At 41.6% G+C, this 22,766-nt stretch overlaps 1 protein-coding gene and 1 long non-coding RNA gene across 2 annotated transcripts in view; one reads left to right on the forward strand and one right to left on the reverse strand.

Annotated features, from left to right (window-relative positions):
- The window catches only part of EloC (elongin C), a 50,344-nt gene extending 31,367 nt beyond the window's left edge, over positions 1-18,977 (forward strand). Inside the window, exon 2 of the mRNA XM_067772417.1 lies at positions 18,699-18,977. Within this exon, the coding sequence (XP_067628518.1) occupies positions 18,699-18,840 (142 nt within the window). The 3' untranslated portion in view covers positions 18,841-18,977. The remainder of the gene's footprint in view (positions 1-18,698) is intronic.
- LOC137243998 (uncharacterized) lies at positions 4,225-8,933 on the reverse strand. Its single transcript, XR_010950717.1, has 3 exons — positions 7,764-8,933; positions 7,439-7,669; positions 4,225-4,525 (listed from the first exon to the last, which is right to left on the reverse strand). It is a non-coding gene; the product is annotated as an uncharacterized lncRNA (long non-coding RNA).
- Positions 18,978-22,766: the final 3,789 nt, after the last annotated feature.

Below are 22,766 nucleotides of genomic sequence, written 5' to 3' on the forward strand. Positions count from 1 at the left end.
GGGCTCACGTATCGCCAACCCTAAAGGTAGAGAACTCTATAAGTGCATTGTAAAGAATGATTTTAAAACTTTATCCACTGGTGAGCCTACCTACTGGCCCACTGATCCACTGAAAATCCCTGATTTGCTAGACTTTGCTGTTTAGAATGGTATACAAACTCCATTTTTAGACATTGTCAGTTCTGAAGAACTAAGCTCTGACCATTCGCCAGTTATTATTAATTATAGCACTCTTGTTAATTCAAAGCAAAGGAAGTATACAGCATTAAATAACAAAAGCCAAATCAATATTTTCCAAGAACAGATAACACAAAATATGGAACTTAAGACTTCAATCAAAACCCCAGCTGAACTCGACAATGCAGTTGAAAATTTTACCTCATTAATTCATCAAGCAGCGTTTGCATCTACCCCAAATATTAGTACTAACGATATACATAGATCTCGTGCATCTGTGCACGTATCTGCAGATATCAGAGCGTTAATTCGACAAAAAAGAAAATTACGAAAGAAATGGCAAACTACTAGAAACCCAGCCGATAAGACTTTACTAAATAAGGCCACAAGCGAACTTAAAGAAAAACTAAAAGAATTCAGAAACAAATCGATCTCATATTATATTGAAAACTTAAATGACAATAATAATGATGATTACAAAATATGGAAAGCTACGAGGTACCTGAAACGCCCAAAAAAGAGAAATGTACCTATAAAGGACTGTAATGATGCATGGTGTAGATCTGATAAAAGCAAGGCAGATGCATATGCCAAACACTTGGAAACAACATTCACACCCTATACAACCAGTCATGACAACGAAACCGAGATTCTTCAGTTTCTTGATGCTCCATGTCAATTATCGTTGCCTATCAAACATATAACACCTAAAGAAATTCGTATTGAAATCGAAAAGCTTGGCAAAAATAAGTCTCCAGGATACGACAAAATTGATGCTAAAGTAGCCAAGTGCTTACCGAAAAAAGGTATAATGTTTTTGACACTAATATACAATTCTATATTAAGGTTAAGTCATTTCCCTACGCAGTGGAAATGTGCAGAAATTGTGATGGTCCCCAAGCCTAACAAACCAGAAAACGAAATAACCTCATATAGGCCCATCAGTTTATTGACACTGTTCTCAAAAATATTTGAGAGAATATTTTTACGTAGAATCTCGCCAATACTTAAAGAAAATAACATAATACCTGACCATCAATTTGGTTTTCGGCGATATCATGGTACACCTGAGCAAAGCCACCGAGTTGTAAATTTCATTGTTGACTCTTTTGAACGAAAAGAATACTGTTCAGCTGTATTTTTGGATATACAACAAGCATTTGATAAAGTTTGGCACTATGGCTTGCTATATAAAATTAAAAAATTATTCCCCTCACCAATTTATCTGATTCTAAAGTCGTATCTTGCCAATAGATCCTATTATGTAAAAGTTAATGATGATACCTCTACCATAACATACACTAAAGCAGGCGTACCCCAGGGAAGCGTTCTCGGACCAGTCCTTTACACAATTTTTACATCCGACATGCCAGAAACTGAAAATGTATTTATTGCTACATATGCCGATGACACGGCTGTACTAGCGTCAAATGTATCTCCAATCGAAGCTTCTAACCTAGTCCAGAAGGAACTAAATGAGATCCAGTCCTGGTTAGATCGTTGGAAAATGAAGGTCAACCCAAATCAATCTGTGCATGTGTTATTCGCATTAAGGCGAAATGACTGCCCCCCTTGTCGTATTTATGGTAATACCATTCCAAAACGTGACAGCGTCAAATATTTAGGCTTGCATTTAGACAAGCGGCTAACATGGAAATGTCATATTCAAGCCAAAAGAACGCAGCTAAAAACTAAAACTAAAAAACTACATTGGTTACTTGGACCTAAGTCATCTCTATATCTCGAGACTAAACTCTTATTATATAAAGCTATATTAAAACCAGTATGGCCTTATGGCATACAGCTTTGAGGTACAACATCAAATTCAAATATAGAAATATTAAAAAGATATCAGTCTAAAACCTTAAGATTGATTACAAATGCCCCCTGGTTCATTACAAATAAAGCCATCCATTCAGATCTAAATATTCCGTTTATAAAAAAAGAAATTAATAGATTCAGTGCAGCATACCTACGCTTAGTCAGATATCATGACAACCCGCTGGCTATTACGTTATTAGATGAAACCAACGAAATTATAAGGCTTAAAAGACATCATGTTCTAGACCTACCGTTTAGAAACTAACTAAAAAAAAAAAAAAAGGTAAAACATAATAATAATCAAACTACTAATTAATTGATTCTTTCTTTCTCTACATCTAAATATGTATATGTTATCATATGTATATGTATGTTGTACATTTGTCACTATATTATTATTGACCTCACTGGAGATCAATAAAAACTCCCATTGTTAAATAATTTGCTTATTGTTCTATGAATAGATTGCAAATATATATATTCAATAAAAAAAAAAATCTTTTATTTATGCATTTCATAAACAAATAGTATTTAGTTTTTTTGTTACAAAACTACAAGGTGCTATGCACTCTGAAGCTTTATCAGCAAACCGATTTTAATACCAATAGTAGTTCGGATTGTTACAGCGACTTCTAGATCGATGACGTGATTGAGATCTTGGACGATAATTGTTTTTACTACGATTAAGAGCTGAAAATCGTTTTTCAAGCGCTTCAATTTGTTTTGAAATGCCTTCCAAAGGCGATTCAGCATGTGGTTTGTCTAAAGTGGCTATATTTTCTGGACTAGCCATGTCCATAATTTTGTCTGCTTGTTCCGCAAGTTTATTAAAATTTGGATGCCTCCTAAACACTTTTGTGAAAAAGGTTTATCCATTGAGATTACGGCGATATCAGCTCCAGTGTCAATCAAAAAGTTTTTCCCTGCGTGCGAACATAATAACAGTTTGGAAACAAGTAAAACTAATTACGCTTTGTTCTTTTCATAAAAATATTAAGCTAAAATAATGGGAAATGTCTATAGAAATATTATTTTAAAAAGCTGTGTAACTATTTTGTATTTTTCATCATTAAGGCCATTGAAATTTTAATTACGTCGAGGAAAAAAATTACTTTGTATAAATTCCTTTAACTTAAATTATTAACTATTGTTCAAATTTTTGAAATCTAGAAGGTGACGTTTTTGCTTATTCTTTATTCACACCACCATCTATATATATAAAAAGAAGTGTACATTTTGATTGTCACTCCATAAATCGAGAACGGATAGAAAGATTGCCATGAAATTTTTAGCCATAAGAATATAAAAATCAAATTCTGTGTATGTGTGTATGTTCGCGATGAAAACGTATTTCCCACACTTCAAGCATCACCGAATTTTGGTTATAAGTTCTTTCGATCAACGGGAAGGTTTTAGGCTAAAAATAATTTCGATATATAAAAGGGGCGTGGCACCTCCCATACAAATGGTATCCATGGTACTGCCTAACTTTGAAGGTATACATGCCAGAACATTGAAATTCAGTAAGGAGTTATATGAGGTCAATCCCTAACACCACCAAGAAAATGTGGGATTAGGAAAACGGGGCGTGGCACCTCCCATACAAATGGAATATATCATACTGCATATCTCTTGATGTAGTAATGGTAGGATAATGAAAAGTGGTAAGGAACTATATGACGTTAAGTCCTAACACCTCCAGTAAAATGTGGAATGGTGAAAAAGGGGCGTGGCACCTTCCCTACAAATGGGATTTTTCAGAACTATGGCTGCCGTACAAACTTAAGTTATTTTAACACCTAAAGTTTGACTGCATTGTTGAGTTTGGCTGTTATGCCTTTTGGACGTTTAGTAATCTGCCGCCGTTAAAAAAATTTGTTAGCTTCAGTCTATCTATATATATAAAAATCAAATTCTGTGTGTGTGTTCCCTATGAAAACGTGTTTCCCATACATCAATGATCACCGAATTTTGGCTGTAGGTTCCTTCGATCAAGAAGAAAGTTTTTCATATTTCAGAATTAAGAATTTTAAATTTAAATGTCTTTGTTTTTTGGCTATGCGAACGAATTATCTTCGCTCCAAAAAATGATCATGTTAACAAAATCAATGATCGCATTCAAAGCCAATTTCCTGGTAAAACGACGAAATATAAATCGATCGACACAGTTACAGATGAAGATAAAATTGTGAATTATCCAATTGAATTTCTAAACTCTTTAGATAGATAGATAGATAGTTATTTGAGGATCGCACTGCGACCATTGGTCTATTGTGCCCTCATCTGCTTCACAACACCTCATCCAAGCCGACATCTCTGATGAACCCTAGCAGTTCACCTGGCTTGAGGGATTTGATGTGAGTATGCTCTGGCCATGGTGAGCCCATAAACTTAGCTCTACGTCTTGAGATTGCATCGCACTCCAGGAGGACATGGTCCGCCGTCTCCGCTGATCTGTCACAAAATCGGCATGTGTTGTTTGATATTATACCCAGCTTTTGCATGTGGCTGTTCAGTCTGCAGTGTCCTGTAAGAATTGCTGTTAGAGTTCTTAGGTTGTTTTTCGAGAGGCCTATAAATGCCCTGTATCGAGTTGTGCAATAACCCCCTAACAGTAGCTTAGATTGTCTTAGGCCTGGCATATTACGCCAGTGTTCTTCCCTCTTTTCCTTTTCTTCTGCCAATAGATGCCCCCTAATTTCCTGCGGGCCCACTGGCAGGAACGGCTCAGGACCAATAGGTCGTACCGTTGCTGCCTCTCTGGCCAGGCTGTCCGCCTGCTCGTTTCCCTCGACTCCCCTGTGGCCTGGAACCCAGGCCAACAGTAATTCATTGTGTGCTCCTAGTTGGTTCAGCTTTTCCACACACTCAAGGACTAGCGCTGATTTTATTTCAAATGCTGAGATGGCCTTGAGGGCGGCCTGGCTGTCACTGAGTATGGCAATTTTCTCATTGGAGTATTTTCGCTGAAGGTTCAGGTCCGCGCACTGGCTTATGGCAAATACCTCTGCTTGAAAAATGCTCGGGTATGCTCCCAGGGGTATTGATATTTTGGCTCTGGGTCCAAAGACTCCAGATCCAATCCCCTCTGGGGTCTTCGAGCCATCGGTATACCATACTATACTGTTTAGCTGCTGAATGCTCTCAATTCTGCTTTCTTCCCACGTACCCTTGTCTCCCAGTTCTACTTTATATCTTTTCTCATATACTATGTGCCTGAGGATATCATCCCTCGGGAGTTGAGAGATTGGGATCTTCTCTCTCAATTCCTCTATGTTCCGGGACGATATGACTTTACCTTTGCCCGAGCCCTCCTTAACGATATTAAGGAGGGCTCGCTTGGCTGATTGCTCTATCGATATATGCAGCGGGGTCAGATCGAGGATAGCCTCCAGCGCTGTTGTGGGGCATGTGCGCATAGCTCCCGTGATGCACACACATGCCAGTCGCTGAAGTTTTGACAGTGCTTGCCTCGTCGTCGCCCGAGTTGTTCTCGATGCCCAGGCTATTGAGCCATATGTTATCATAGGTTTTACTATCATGGTATACATCCATCTTAGCACGTGTGGGCTACAGCCCCATGATTTGCCTGCTAGACGTTTGCATACCATGATGGACCTCGTGGCCCTAGTCTTCATGGAGTCGAAGTGTTGTCTCCATAAGAGCTTGGTGTCAAAAATGATCCCCAAGTATTTCACTGCGGTTCCATATTCTAGTTCCACGCCATCTATTGTTATTGCTCTCAGGGCTGGTAGGACCCTTCTTCTGGTGAAGGGGATGATGGTAGTCTTAGATGGGTTGATGTTAAGGCCCACATTGGCGCACCACTCCCTTGTAATGTTCAATGCTCTTTGTATTATGTCACAGAGCGTACTCTCGAATTTACCCCTCGCAATTATGACGATGTCGTCAGCATATCCTTGGCATCTTATGCCACTGTCTGATAGCCTTTGCAGGAGTTCATCCACTACTAGGCTCCACAAAAGGGGTGACAGGACACCTCCCTGGGGGCACCCTCTCGTGGTAATAACCTTAACTGCGCTGCTGCCTACTTGAGCTTCAGCGATTCTTGTACGGAGTAGACTGTCAATCCATCTCTGGATAGGCAACTGAACTCCTCTTCTCTGCAGTGCTATGTTTACGCTTTCGTGAGATGTGTTGTCAAAGGCACCCTCAATATCAAGGAAAGCGCAAAGCACTGTTTCCCCTGTTTCGAACGCCCTCTGTATTTCAGACGTTAACTGGTACAGAGCTGTGTCCGTGGACCTACCCGCTCTGTAGGCATGCTGGCTATAATGTAAGGGCCAGCTCTTGAGGGCGTTCGACCTGATTTCTTGGTCTATTATCTTTTCCATTGCCTTCAAGACAAAGGAGGTTAGACTTATTGGTCTGAAGGACTTTGCTTGTGAATAGTCCTTTTTACCTACTTTTGGTATAAATACCACTCTTGCTCTTCTCCACATCATGGGTATATATCCCAGTGCCAGGCTATCTCTCATGATTCTGGCGAGATGTGGGATGATCTGTGTCCCTTGCTGCATTAGCGCCGGGTAGATGCCATCCACCCCCGGAGATTTGTATTTCTCAAAAGATTCCACTGCCCATCTGACTCTGGCCTCACAAAAGAGGGAGTTGGCTAGTTGCCAGTCTGGTGGGGTTGGTTTAACTCTGGGGAACACAGGTTCCGGTACTTGCGGGGAGGCCTCAGGAAAATGCGCTTGCAGCAAGGCCTTAGCTCGCTCTTCCACCGTTTCGGTATAGGTACCGTCTGGGAGCCTAATTGCTAGGTCTGTCTGTCTCTGCTCTTTGGCTAGGGCCTTGTGTAGCCTTGCCGCTGCAGGCGTGCTGGAAATTCCCTCACAGAAATTCCTAAAACTTTCCATTTTTGCTTTTCTTATCTCCTTATTGTACTTAGTTAGATTTTGGGTGTATTCCTCCCAGTTGCCGGTTCTCCTTGCCTCGTTAAAGAGTTTCCTGACTTTTCTCCTAAGCAGCGTCAGGTCATAAGACCACCAGGGGGTCGCCTTTTTACCCTTAATCAAGGAGACACGGCAACTGGAGTTATAGGCGTCTATCATTATTTGATTTGCCCTTTCCACCCTACTCTCCAACTGGGTACAATTGGTACTTCTGCCTTTACTCTTAAGGCTATCTATGTTAGCTTCTATAATACTTTTGTAGCTGTCCCAGTCTGTTTTCCTGGGATTTCTTCTGGGGTTGCTTTGCCCCGATACGGCGCCCAGCTCAAACCTTATGATTCTGTGGTCCGAGAGGGAGGGTTCTTCTGAGACCCTCCATCTCGAGATCATATTCTCAGTTAGGTTGTTGCCGAGCGTTATATCAAGGACTTCTGCCCTAGCTCTCGTAACAAACGTCGGTTTACTCCCGACGTTGTATATACTTAAATCATTGCTGGCTATATATTCTAGCAAACACTCACCCCTTTGGTTGGTATCACTGCTGCCCCATTCCGTATTGTGGGAGTTTGCATCGCTTCCTATAATAAGAGGAAGTTTCGCTCTTCTGCAGTGAGCCACCAGCTTCTGTACGTTATCTGGGGGGACCATGTTGTCGTCCCCCGGGAAGTAGGCTGCGGCTAGCACAATGCTGGAGTCCTCCCCGTTGACTTTCGCATTTATTTGTACCGCCACCAGATCTCGACTTAAAAACTCTGTAATGCAAAAATAGTTAATATCTGCTTTAAGCATTACACATGCTCTAGGTCTCTGCTGGGAGAGATCCCAAATTACTCTACTGTTACTTACATTAAGGCCCCTCACCTGTCCCTTGTATGCCCAAGGTTCCTGTATGAGGGCTATGCCCAGATCATCCAAGGCAAACCTCCTCGCCAGTACAGCCGAAGCTGCAATGGCGTGGTGGAGGTTGATCTGGGCTATCTGCATGCTTATGCCGGTCATTTTGGCCCGGCCGGCCTCATCGGGTCGTCGTAATCCGACAGCCCGCTTTCGCTATCATCCCGCTTGTCCAGTGCCAGCTCTTGGAGGTCCAAGCCCTCAATGAGCTCCTGTGTGGTGGGTATTTGTTGGTCCGCTTGTTCCGCGACCTCTTCGATATTACTCGCTGCGGTAGAAGAGTTTGTAGTCTCACGAGCCTTGATGGTGTCGGTGCTCGCGTCCGACATGTCTTCGTCCGACATCTTATCTATGTCGGCGTCCTCTACCGCCTTGTCTTCCTGCCGCTCACTATTCCCTGGTAGCTTCTGCCTCCAGGGTCTTACATGGATCAAGCCGTACCTGTAATGCAGCTTGAATCCATTCCTACGTGTGAGCTGGTAGGATTCTTCATCTATGCCTACGTCTAGACGTAGGCCCGTTTCTTCCGCGCTGCTGTTAATAACGCGCCACCTCTGCGTCTTAAGGCCCTCGTTCTGATTAGCGAGGAGCCGTAACGCAAATTCTCTGGGGCGGTCCGCACTTCTGGGGAGGAACATTGTCACGTTATGCGTGGGCGGTATGTCATCCCCGCGCCTTGTGCATAATTGTGCCCCCGTCCATCCCTCAAGTGTTGGCACTACTTCCTCGAGCCATCTTGCGGTTTTCTCGTCCTCGCAATCAACAAGGAGGAGCCCTGCTCGGAAGTACACCCCGCAAAATACTAGAGCATGCCCACACCCCCTGAACACTCCATCCATAATTAGCTCCTGGAGATTTGTCAGGTCCTCTTGACTTAGGGCATCCGCCGGGTAGTTCCTGGGCAGCACAGCCACTCGGGTACCCCTGAGGGCGTCCGAGTAGCTCTGCTGTCTTGGCGCTGCTTCAGCGGGTCCCCCAGTCGCCCTGGTCAAATCCTCCCGGCGCCTGGCTGTCGTGTTCTGCGGAGCATGGGCCCGTTGCCTCTTTGAACTGGGAGTCTCCTCCGGTGTGATCTGCCCGATCCTACGCTTCCCAGCGGGAGCGGGTGTATGCTGGCCAGCTGCCGCTGGCTGTTCTTTACCTCGGACTTTGTTTCTCCGTTCGGCGGTCGCTGTACTATGCTCGTGGGCTGGTTTATGCCTGTGCTTATCTGCCCTGGCTCTTGCGTCCCTGGGCGACAGGCCCTCCTCAAGGTATCGGAGATACCATTTTGTCCCAGACCCACTTAGTCCCAGGCGCCATTTATCTGTTAGCGATCCTGGTCTGCCCGGTGGTGGTAGTGCAGGTTGCCTGCCCCTGTTATGCCTTCTGTTAGGCCGCTTCCACTCTTCCCGGTTCCGCTCGAGGTCGCTCCTTTTCTGGGACCTATCGCAGCTGCCTTGTGAGCTGCTTCCAGAATCCTGCTTCGACGGTGAGCGCCCATGTTTACTTGGCTCCCTAGAGGGCCTGCCATGGTTATCTTTGCTACTTTCCCTCATTTGTGTGGAAGTACCGTCGGTGCTACACTTAGTTGTGGCATCTCTTTCCTCGGGGGGCCCGCGCTGCTCTATGGTGGTACTGGGCCCTCCATGGTTCGCGGGTTTGTTTTTAGACGCCTGCCCCTCCTGCTCCCCTTTTTTGATATGCCCGCGCTGCTCACCAGTGGCCGAGATGCCTCTGGGGATCGCGGGTTTCGTCGTCTTTTGCTTGCTATGCTCTTGTGGCCCGCTTTGATTACCTTGGGTTTCTGTAGTGCCCTTAGGGTTTACGGGTTTAAGAGCCGGTTCTCTGCGCACTCCAGCGCTGGTGGAGGGAGATTCCTCGTCCCTCATATGCTCTATAAAGAGCATTGCCTCCTCTCTCGAGAGGCTCTCCAGGAATTTCCTGGAGTACCTGCGTGGCCTGCTGCTGCTTTGCCCGCTGCTCTTCTTGGAGCCCGTCTTCTTTGTTGCGTTACTGTTGTTGTTTGTTTTTTTGTTGTTGTTTTTATTTGCTTTGTTTTCCATCTTTGTCGTACGACAACGTGCTTGACGCGGCAAGCGTTGTTGTCAAATTATTTACATGGGGAACTGGGTTGGTCCGCCGCGGCAGAGCCCCTTGACGCGGTAAGGCCATGATTACTCCCCAAGGTGGCCCGGTGTTGGAGAGGCGCCGTTATAATACAGCCGGTGTTGTGAACCTCCTGGCTGCAAACCAGTCCAATGGGCACGGTGACGCATGACACCCTGGATTAGGAGGTGACAGTTCCTGGTTACCGATAGCATTCGACCACATTTGTCAGGTGAGCGCGGTTGCGCCGCTCCCATCTGACCAATTAGTATCAAATGCGATCGGCATAAGCCCCTGCACCGCTACAAGGTGACTGTCTTCGCAGAGGAAACTCTTTAGAACCACCTGGAATGCCTGCGCATATATCAACTTTGAAAATTGGCTCACCAATCATGCTTCTTCGGAATTTAAACCCACCAAAATTGTACAAATGGACTTTGCGATTAGAAATTAATACCGAATTTAATCGAAGCAACAATCATCAGCGGTAAAAGCAAAGGTGAAGATGTGATCATACCATACTACGCTTCCCAAGGCAGTCGGTTCTATGTACCGGAGCGACTCGGGATTTTTCCCGACCAAGGACTGTCATTTCAGTGTGACCCCATTTAATTTGTTTCGTCCCTCCCACAAATTGTCATCCTCCCAGCAGCTCCTTGCAGCAGGACTGCTCCATATTCTCTTACTCCGGGAAGGCATCGAATCCAATCCGGGTCCGTCTCCTGACCCCGGTCCTGCGAATTGGTTTTGCTGCATCTGCCGGAAAAGAATCTTTTTTAGGACGGTCATACTCTGTTCAGTGTGTCTCGTGCAAGGGATGGTTGCATCGGACAGGTTGTTCTGGGCTTGATCCCAAAACCCGACGTCCACGTAACTTTTATAAATCTTTTGTGGCTCCTTGCTGTTCACGCCCAAGGGCGTCATGTAGTCTACGCCTAAGCGCCCCCCCCCCCTACCTTCCAGCAGCCCCGCTGCTCAGCAAGCCACAACAAGTACCCGCTGCTGCTCGCGACCCACGGCGCCAACAACTCAAACAGCTGATACCACTCATAACTACTACCTTCGTAGCAGAGTTGGTAGCAATTCTGAGCATCAGCCCCTGCCCCCGTCTTCTCCACCCTCTTTTCCGGCAGCAATCGTGCAGGTCAGGGAAACAGACTCTTAGTCCCTACCTCCGTTTGCACCGTCTGCCAGCACAGAATATATAGGTTTGCGACATCCGCCCAATGCAGCTCCTGCCTTGGGTGGTGCCACTTTCCTAGATGTTCTGGTCTCCGCGACGGCAACCCCCCGACGGGTTTAATCGCGCCATGTTGCCAGGTCGCAAACCCAAATCATCCTGGTACCCCAATGCTTGCCCAAGGACGCCCAGTCCCAGGGCCACAACAGCAATTGCGTCCTGGCCTTCCACAACCTAGGCGTAGTTACCCGTCACTTACCCCCAGAGTGGCGGCGTCTCCCCTTATGCACTTCAGAATTCTGCAGTTAAACTGTAATGGAATAACTGGTAAGATTACGGAGTCGATTTCATGAAGCGGCACAACATCCGCATTGCTGCGATTCTAGAGACTAAACTCACAGCAAGATCTGCATTGCAGACCTGCTCTGGGTATAATGTCCACAGGAAAGACCGCGAGAGCGGAAATGGAGGCGGTCTCGCGTTTATCATACACCACTCTGTGCAATATTATATATTTGATCCTGGCATCGACCGCAGGGACAATGTCTTAGAACGTCAAGGCCTATCTGTCCGGTCAGGCGATGAAAACCTAGAAATCATCAACATCTACATCCCTCCTGCCACCTGTTGCCCCAGTGGATACCGCCCTAATATCAGGGCCTTACTCACTGGCACCAATCGCATTATCTTAGGCGATTTCAATGCCCATCATGATCTATGGCATTCAAACTTGCGGGCGGACAGTAGGGGTGAGATGTTGGCGGATCAAATAGAAGAAACGACGTTCTGCACAATAAACGGAGACGCCCCCACACGTATGGTAGGAAGCTGTCACAGCTCGCCAGATATCTCAATCGTGAGCGCAGAACTCGTAAACTGCGTCAACTGGCAGCCGATGGTAACATTGGCATCAACCGCTTAGCTCCCCCCCCCCCCCCCCCCCCCCTATCCCGACTGATGCCCGCCAAGGGGAGCGTGCCTTCCGTAAGGTCATTGAATCCGCCTCGGCACATTTCATTCCCGCCGGGAGAATTCCCGAAATCCGGCCCCACTTCCCGGCGGAGGCCGCAAACTTAGCGAGAGAACGTGACCTTATAAGACAGCTTGATCCAGGCGACCCCCAAATAAGGGATATAAACCAACGCATCAGATTGCTTGTGGATGAACACAAGCGGGCGAAATGGGAAGAGCACCTAAGAGGTTGTAACCTCTCTACCGGTGTGGGCAAACTTTGGTCCACCGTAAAGTCCCTATCGAATCCGACTAAGCATAAAGACAAAGTTTCCATCGCCTTTGGCGACAAAGTGCTGTCGGACGCGAAAAAATGCGCGAGCGCTTTCTGCCGACAATATATGATGCATCCTACAGTCGACAAAGATAGACGGAGAGCCAATAGACACGCACATAAGCACAAATTCAGCGCGTCACCAATCACCATCACCGCTAAAGAGGTTGAGGACGCCATTGGTCGTGCTAAACCATCCAAAGCAGTGGGCCCAGACGGCATAGCCATGCCGATGCTTAAAAGCCTAGGGAAAGAGGGTTTCAAATATTTAGCGCATGTCTTCAACCTGTCTCTTTCCACCTTTGTCATACCCGAGAAATGGAAAATGGCCAAGGTGGTCCCGCTACTAAAGCCTGGGAAACCAGCTAACATAAGTGAGTCGTATCGTCCGATATCCCTCCTCTCGCCAGTGGCAAAGACGCTTGAAGCCATTTTGCTCCCTTATTTCCAAGCAAATTTGCAGCTAGCCCCTCATCACCCCTTTCCTTATGGTCCACCCCTGTTGAAACGGCAAGTTTCCTTGGACTCCCGTTAGAGGATATTGATGACAATTTGTGATCGGTCGCGGCTATTAGGTGGGGCGAGCATTGCTACAACAACAACAACAACAACAACATGTGATCATACCACGGATCCCAATCATTCCTACAGATTTGCCATTCAATTTTAAGCGCTTACAGTTTCCTGTACGCCTTGCTTTTGCAAGCACAAGGACAATCGCTTACTATTGCATTCTTAAATTTAGAGACAGTGCTTTTCCCATGACCAGCTATATGTTGCTTGCTCTAGAGTTGGAAAACCAAAAAAATTGCTTATCTTTGCACCGAACGAAAAAACCAAAAATATTATGTACCCACTTGCATTACAATAAGATACAATAATAAAATGTTTTAAACGAAAATTTCACCAAATATGCGTACAAAATTCAATTCAATTTACGGAACAATAAATTAAATTATCAGAAAACAAAACAGAAAAAATAACGCAACATTCATTCTATCACGGGCATTACAACGTACGCCTGGTAAAGCTAGTTTATGTATAAATAGCGCCCACAAAATTGATATCGGTGTAGTTTATACTTAAAAAGCGGTGGAAATAGTCTTAAAACAAAATGAATTTACGCCATTACTTCGCGCTCCGGTTTTTGATATTTAGCTGCATTTCGACATATGCGAGTTCGGAATTTCGCATTGTAGGGGGCCTTGCTTGGCCCATAGAGTTAGCGCCACATTTGGTATCAATACAGTATTTGCGAAGAAATCGTTGCGTTGATTTATTGGTCACTTTGAAGAAAGTGGTTACAGCTGCGAGTTGCGTGGCAAGTTTAGTAAATTTACAAGAGAGCAAATTAATTGTTGCAGCTGGTGTAACGGATTTATGTGATATACCCTCAGCTGGACAAACTAGCAGTGTGGCCAATATATATGTTCCATGTGATTATAATCACGTAACAAAAGATGGATACAGCTTTGATGATATTGCGTGTACCGTTTGAAGAGAGTGATACAGTACAAACAATACAATTTTGCGAAACTGAGTTAAAGAGGGGCATGGATATGCGAGTTAGTGGATGGGGTTGGAAAACCCCCAAAAATGGGCAGACTTCGAATACACTCCAATCTACTGTCCTGACCACAATTTCAAAGGCCACATGTACGTATCGTTATAAGAAGGCACAGAGGAAAATAACGGCATCAATGATTTGTGCTGCGGAAGATAGACCTGATGCGTGCTATGAAGATTTTGGGGCACCGGGTGTTGTGAATGGAGAACTTTGTGCAGTGGTATCACATAATCTGGGTTGTTCGCACCCCGACTATCCGACTGTTTTTACAATTATAAATAATAAAGAGTTGAGAAATTTTGAAAAGAAGCAATGATGTTGCAATTGCAGGGTGTTTTTATCAATCGACTCCCGGTAAATAAATGTTTATATTTGCGATTTAAAAAAAAAACGTTTTTTTTATTTTATGCAAAGAAAGTGTGAATAAGGAAGTCAGCATTCCCATTTATAGTACAATATTTATTTATAAGTCATTGAATTGAAGAAATAATACAATGTTTATGTTGTTACCTAGTCTAAGTTATGAGCCAAAACAAATGAAAGAAAAAAAACGACTTAAATATTATCAATTCTTCTTCTAATTTTAAGTTCTGTTAGTATTTAGGGGTATGTATGTATACTATATCTTTTATTTATGCATTTCATAAACAAATAGGCGGCCAGATGTAGAATATACGATATCGATTCACTGTTACAACAACAACAAGGTGGGCGCGAGATACGACACGCTATTTAGTTTTTTTTGTTACAAAACTACAAGGTGCTATGCACTCTGAAGCTTTATCAGCAAACCGATTTTAATACCAATAGTAGTTCGGATTGTTACAGCGACTTCTAGATCGATGGCGTGATTGGAATCTTGGACGATAATTGTTTTTACTACGATTAAGAGCTGAAAATCGTTTTTCAAGCGCTTCAATTTGTTTTGAAATGCTTTCCAAAGGCGATTCAGCATGTGGTTTGTCTAAAGTGGCTATATTTTCTGGACTAGCCATGTCCATAATTTTGTCTGCTTGTTCCGCAAGTTTATTAATTTGCGGCGAATATTAGCATCACTATGCTATGCACTATGTTAGTAATAATCACAACAACAAAAGCATTAAGGCAAGCAACACTTGTGTACATGAACACATCAATCATCATTTACAAACATGTATAGAAGGCAACGAAGAGAGATCTCACACACACAGATGTAGTCATCAGCCGAAGTAGTTACTCACACATACACACGCATATGGCTATAACAAAAACATAAACTACATACATAGTAACCAAGCATGAGAAACAATTGTTCTCGAACAGATTTTCACGAAATGACTAAACCTTAGGAGAAATGGGTGAACGAGAAAACTGATAGTATAAAAGCAGCGCAAGCTGTAATCAGTTTGATTTAACCACGTTTGTGAAGTAAGTGATATCGAAGTATAATTGTACTACTCCCAAAGTAGACTAAATAAAGACCATATTCACCCCTATTCTGCATTTCGATTACGTTCCCGTTCTACGCTCCGCTTTAATCGAAGTTGGGTATTCTGCATTACGGGGGAATTGTAACGAGAAGAGGAAGAGCAAATGATTTTTCGAAATCAGCTGTTTGTACGGAATGTGTGAACATTGGAACAAAATAAATTTAAAAAAATTTGTAAAAAATACTGAAAAACGTTTATATTTTATTATCCACGCCATTTTGTACAAAAAAGGCAATAGAATATATTGCCGGAGTGTTTATTTTTTTGAGTGAGGTGCTTTCATAATTGTAAGTGCGTTTTTGCCGTTCTTTTGGCTAATTCCCTGCCGTGGCCACCAAGTTTTGTTAAAACGGATTCCTGCACGAATATAGTTGACATTTTCTGAATTTTATGGATGCTAATTTCATTGCACTGGCCTAAAACACTTTATAAAGATTTAATTATTCTTTCCGCAAGGATTGTTTACGTTTTCGCTTCACCTTCCTCTACTCCGGCAGCTTGCTTTGACATATAACTGGACCCAACCACCAGACACAAATTATAGCTGACTATTATAATGGAATCAATAGCCGCGGCATTATTTATGGAGTTGGAAAGCAACGCATACGAAAATGGCCAGGCGAGAATGGAAAGGCAAATATTGCGAGACTTGTGTAATCCATTTGAGATGAGTGACGAATTGTAAGAAATTTTAAAAGTGGTAAAGTTTAATGACTTATTTTCTTATTTAGGTTCAAAAAAAACTTTCGACTTAATAAGGATGCTTTCAAGTATGTGTTAGATACTTTTGCGGGGCGAATTCGTCCAAGGACTTCGGCATCGACATCTGCCCTTAATATTGTAGTAGCTGCTTTGAAATTTTTTGCAGAAGGCAGTTACCAGCATGGAATAGGGGCGGATTATAATGTAGGAATGGGAGACCCAACAGTGTCAAGGTCGCTGTCTACGTTTCTGGATGTAATGCAAGGAGTCATCATATCCTACTTTGTTGCCATTAAATTAGCCAACGTCTCTACTGCACTTGTATTGGAAAGAAAGCGCAGCCCTTTCATGTAGCAAGCGAAATATATAGCTTCTCCAAACCCAATTGTCAACCTCACCTATCCGTGGCGAATCCTGTTTCATTAACAGCCGAGGCTCTGGCGACCCCGAACTACTCATGGATCTAGGGGGTGGGAGGGCGGCTTGGCCAAGAAGGTTGTTGTAGCGATAAGGTTGCTCCCCAAAGATTTGGGGAGTGTTATCGATGTGATGGTCCTTTGCCGGATACAGATCCGGTACGCTCCAACACAGCACCATTAAGGTGCTAGCCCGACCATCTCGGGAACGATTTATGTGGCCAAATTAAACCTTCAGACCATTGCTCCCTCCCTCCACAAGTTTGAATTGGTGTTGAAGGCGCAGGACCTGGCACGATCTGTTCTTGATGCTCTATATTCTTATTGCGGATTCGTGATCTAAATAATGTCATATTTAACAAAAAAATTTACACAGATTTACAAACAATTTATTTAATTTAGAATTGTTGTTGTTGTATTGTTGATTGATGATGAATTTGATGCGTAACTGCACGACAAACTAACAGCACTGCTACAACAACAACAACAACAACAAACTAACAGCTTTTGCTTGTAGCGTTTCGACTTCCCAGATGAACTATGATTATGTGCTACGTTTATTAAAGTTTTTTTCTAGCGAATACAATTTCTTTCTCGTGATCACCATTTTATCGTGGTGGTTCAATTAAATACAAAAACCGATTTATTTAAAAATATTTAATTTTTTTTGTTAGGCCTTGAGCTCGATTCAAAATCCACGATCTTAAAAATATTTTATTGATATTAGAGAAATATTGCAAAGTTTACAAACGACGATGGTTACTGGGACATGTTTCTGCATATCACTTCTTCTTCAGCTAGCTTTTAATTTTTATGGCTGAGTGGCTAAAGCCATCTGCCTTTACACTAGTATAAAGTATGAATGTTGGAGATTTCGAGTTCAATACTCAGCTCTCGAAAAGCTAGCTGATGAAGAACTGAAGTTCAGAAACATGTCCTAGTAACCATCGCCGTTTGTAAACTTTGCAAGTTTTCTATAATATCGATAAAAAAAAAACAATTGTATAAAGCAATATGAGCATTAGACTGGGTCGATTTATTAACCGATATCCCGTCATCGATTTTTCGATTGGATTTGAGCTTAGGAGAAACAAGTTCCACTACTATACCCAAAAAATATAATTTTCGAGTCTGCGAAATTTAATTTTGTTCACTTCTTTTCGACTTTGATTTTAATGTTTTTTTTCTTGACCTACTAAACAAGTTTTCATTTGATTGTAAAATTTTCATCTATACCCTATCCGAACCAAAAATGTCCGCTAAAAACGTTGGTGATAACAGTTTTTTTATTTTTAAGGTTTTATTCATGACCTACTAAAAAAATTTTCATATCGGTCATTTACTTCAATAGTGTCATAACTCAAAAAACACAAATTTCCAGGAGAGCCATTCAAAGATTTTAACTGCCATATGTTGCGCATATAAAGGCACATTTTCATTTTTATAGCACGTGGTAAATTTTTAACTGACCACAAAGATTTTTTTATACAACATCGATATCGGTTAACTTTCGTCCATACAAATCGACCCACCCTAATGAGCATGTCTCACTAATTAAATACAGACTAAAAATATTTTAATCTTTAATTAAATTTACAAGATAATTATTCAATTGCAATATGACAATATGAAAAAAAATGTTGACAAGCAAAAATTTTACAAAGAAAAATTAATACCAACTATAACTATTATAACTAAAGTATTTCAAAGCAAAGTGTTGTTGCTATAATTTCATTAAACCAAGGAGTCACACACCATTAAGTTACTTTGTGAAATTGTTATACGATACCCATTTTGCCTGCTTGCGCAATGAAGGTACATTACATTTCAATGTACAATTCAAGTTTTGTACTCTTATCTCCAATGTACAAAACGATAAACAATATGTCATACAACGCGCCAATGAATTTTATTACTTTGTATTTTGATTTGTGCCATGGATTGTACAAAACTGTACAAATAAATTGTGTTTTTTACATTTTTATTTACACCGACTTGACCGGCAAGATTCTTGAAAATAAAAATGAGTTTGATTTTGAGGGCCACTCAAGACGTACCCATCTCACTCAGGAGTCAGAGGCAACGTGCTTAGAACGTATTAAACATACCTTATGCCTCAAATGCTATAAAAATAAGAGGTTTTTATTAGTGTTAAACATATTTTCTGCTTTATTTTTCAGATCTCATGTACTACAAAAAGTGTGCATGTACTTCACATATAAAGTGCGTTATACCAACAGTTCAACTGAAATTCCCGAGTTTCCGATTGCTCCTGAAATAGCGCTGGAATTGTTAATGGCAGCTAATTTCTTAGATTGTTGAAAAATAAATTCGATATACGTATAAATATTTTTTTTTAGTTGAGATATTCTGATAAATACTGGTTACTACTTCTAATTAACTTCTTATGTATGAAAGCAAAAATATAGAAAATATAATTCGTCGAGGAGGATAATTAATTACCCGCATTAATTCAAGTAGTATGTGTAATAGCGGCCGTCTACCACACAGAAGGCCCTGGGCTCAACTCTCGGGGAAAACAACATTAAAAATGTTGAAAAAGGTTTCCCAATTAGAAAAAACGTTTTTAAACGGTTGTTGTTGTTGTCGAATTAAAATGACAAGGCGAAGTTCGTTGCGTTATTTTCGCGGATGCAGGGCGTTGTGTTTACAGCTTAAAGAAACTTCTGCGTCGTTTTGGCGCTGGCATTACTTTGAAATACCGCATGATGAAAGATTGCCTGCCACGATGAACGCAAAAGAAAAACTCAAATTCATAGTACAGGTCATGGTTCAACTATATACAGGTTGGCTCATCTGCAAAGCAACAAAATATGTCTGTTCAAATTGTCAAAATCTGTGTATTGGTGTTGGTGCGAATGGTATGGAATGGAAACATAAAACTTAGCAGTTTTTGTATGTGTAAGTAAAATGTTGCCAATGTGTTGGTTTCATTTTGAGTTTGCCATCTGCTTTTGACAATCCCTTCGACCATGCAATGACATAAATAAAATCAGCTGATGAGATGAGCCAACCTGTACATAATTGAGCCATGGTACAGGTTTACAAGTATGGGAAACAATTCCTTTCTCTTTCTAACACACTGCCGTTTGACACTTCGGTCAGTGTCAAACTATTGTGGAACTCAGTGGAACCTGAGTGGAACATACGTTTGACACTGAACGAAGTGTCAAAATTACCGGGGTTGCTGTCGTGGAAAGCAACGCAGGGAAACAAAAAAAGGAGCGGAATATCAGAAATGGGTTGCTGTGATGGTAAATTTTTTTGAATGAATTTAGTATGAAAATGTAGTACACCTATATGGGCTTACAGAAAATTATACAAAAGTCTTGAATTCGGGTATCTGAGGACGCTTAGTTATTCCAGTATTAAGAATACAAATACGGGTGCTAAGTTTTTCTACCAGCTCAAAAGTTCTCTGCGAAAAACAGTTTGAAACCGAAGTCGACTGCAATAAACCGTGCAAAAATGTGGAAAGAGAAATGAAAAGACGCGTTTTGTCCTGTTATAAATAGTCCAAAGGCGAAAAGGTATTCGAATTATTGGAAGCGAGGCAAAAACGCGTCTATTAATACCTCCCCCGACGGTTTTGATCGTGTTTTAGCAATCGTCCCCTGTAATAAAGTATCACAATTTGTTAATTAAAATTGTCCAAAACATATGGATTTTAAAGAAAGATGTAATTAAGTGCTCGTTTGAAATTAAATACGGATATTTCTTTGTAATTTTGCAATAAAAATTTTACACAGCTTTCGTTACCAGCTACTACACTTTTCTTGGACCTAAAAAGTACAACAGTGCCAAATAGCATCCACACAAAAAACGAACAAGAACAAGCATTTTATCAGGTGAGCGTGGCTGTGTATGTGCGCGCTGCTACATATCCTACTTGTAGACCTGTACTATGCTCAAATTTGTCATCACGAAAAATATACAATAACAAATTTCTAGCACGAATCTGGCGGAACCATACAAGGTGGTAGCATGGTGACATACCTACAAACATAAATAAAAGTTCCATGTACTTTGTTTTTGTAAATCGATGGACTAATGTCAAAATCGTACTGCGCCGGAAGTTGATGTCATTGTGAATCAAACTAATGGTGATTTCTTTTCTACACCAAAATGTCGCCACTTTCATCGGCAAACATTTTTAAGATTCTCACTTCGCCCTGTAAAATAATAGCCACTTAAAATGTTCAGTGCCACCCTGCATGACTTGAAAAGAACAAAAATTGTAACCATTTTTACAAAAAAATGCAGTTCGTGTGTTTGTTCGCTGTCAACTGTGATCGCAAACATAGTGTACAAGTACAAGTGTGTTGACTTATCTGTCAAGCATTCTGACAGGCACTCGCTGGATTCGGAATGACAGCGATTTCAAAATGGATACCATTACCGAATGCTCCGAATGATTGAAAAATTGAAAAAGTCCATACGATTGGTAGTCAAAAATGTTGTCGTTGAGACTAAAAATGCGACTCTAGACCTGAGATTTCCATCAGGTGAGCGAGGCTGTTTGTAGTTTTGACGTTTATCGCTTAGTGAACACACTTGGTATAGGTACACTATGATCGCAAATTGCTTTTGAGTGAGGCATGATGCGACACATATGTACATATATAGCATTCGCTTCAGCTTCGTTTGATCCATAGCATTCGATTCAGCTTCGTTTGATCCATAGCATTCGATTCAGCTTCGTGTGATTCATCAGCTAATTGACAGGGCTGTTTTCTGCACCATCAATGGCAGTGAGGGCAAGTAATGTTACATTTTTCGCCATTTTTAGGGGTAGGTTGTTGAGAAAAGATAATGATGCCCTCTATTGAGGCTAAGCTGATTTTACAACAGAACACAACTTTTTGAAGGGTTGGCGTGAAGGCGACATTTTCGTGTAGAAAAGAAAACACCATAAGTGTGATATCTTCTGCATGACGTCAAAATTCCAAGTGATTGGATCACCTGATTTTTAATTGACTATCGCTGTCTCATTCTGTATCTCTTTATATCACCCGCTGAAGATAGCCGGCCCTATGCGCCTCCATATTGAACACCCTGTCAAAACGCTAAAAAGTAGCCATATTGAACATCCCGTCAGGCATTTGACAGATAAGATATCCACTTAGTTTGATTCACAATGGTTGATGTATGAAATCATATTAAAAAAGTACAAATCAGCTCTCACCGAGCTGCCACCTTGTATAGTTCCGCCATGCCACGTATATAAAATTATTTTGAAATTCAAGGCGAATTCAGTACCGGGTGTTGTTATCCCAACGGCTGATTGCTTCTTCTTAATTATTTTCCATACAACGCCTTGTACTCCAATATGTCAGTTAATCGAAATAAATTGATTGAATTCGCTTTGCCACCACCCACCTGGTATGGATTCGCCTTGTTAAAATTTAAATTGAACGAAGATAAAATAGCGAGATGTTCTAAGAATTTCAAAAAATTTCAAGAACTGATAGACATCGCCAACAAAACGTAAGTCTTTGAATTTAGTAGCAATGGAGACATGTCCCCTCAAACATTTTTGGAGCCCTCATTTAAGAATCAAAAATGAATCCAAAATATGTAAACAAATTGAGCCTCAGGAATATGGAAATATGATCATTTAGGACTCCTTTATGACACCGATATAATGAAAATTATGGGCGATATTTTTTTAACAAAGCAACTTCGTAAGAAATATTCATATATTATTAAAAAAAAAAAAAATCTTAAATAAAATTTTAAGCAATTCATTATTTGTAACGTATTTTGCTCTTTCTTTTTAATATTGATATGATATTCTTTAATTGCAACCATGGTTCAACTCAGTCCCAGCGCAACCAATCGAAAATTTGTTTAGTTCAAAAATTCCTGGTCTAGCATAAACTAGAATTCATTTAAAAATCAATGGGAAGTTTCCCACTGTTCTGTATGTATATTTGGAATATCTCTATTCCTGGCAGATTAAGTAGAATTTTGAATGCTAAGATAGAATCTTCATTGGGTTCTAAGCTTTGTTCAAAGTTTCTGGTCTCTAGCTATTTAAAAGTCAACTGCAAAATTTTTCAAATTCGGATGAGATTTCTAAATATCTGGATCCGTGCACCCCCTATCGGAGTGTTAAAGTATTGTCACCGACTCTCTTAAAAATTAATCGCGAGACTCATCCCGTTCCGTACGATTTTTCTTTATGTATTATGTTTTATACTGTCATCGGCCTCTGAATTCAGTTT

The sequence above is a fragment of the Eurosta solidaginis genome, chromosome 3 (assembly GCF_040869045.1).
Source record: "Eurosta solidaginis isolate ZX-2024a chromosome 3, ASM4086904v1, whole genome shotgun sequence".
In the NCBI taxonomy this organism is placed as follows: Eukaryota; Metazoa; Arthropoda; class Insecta; order Diptera; family Tephritidae; genus Eurosta; species Eurosta solidaginis.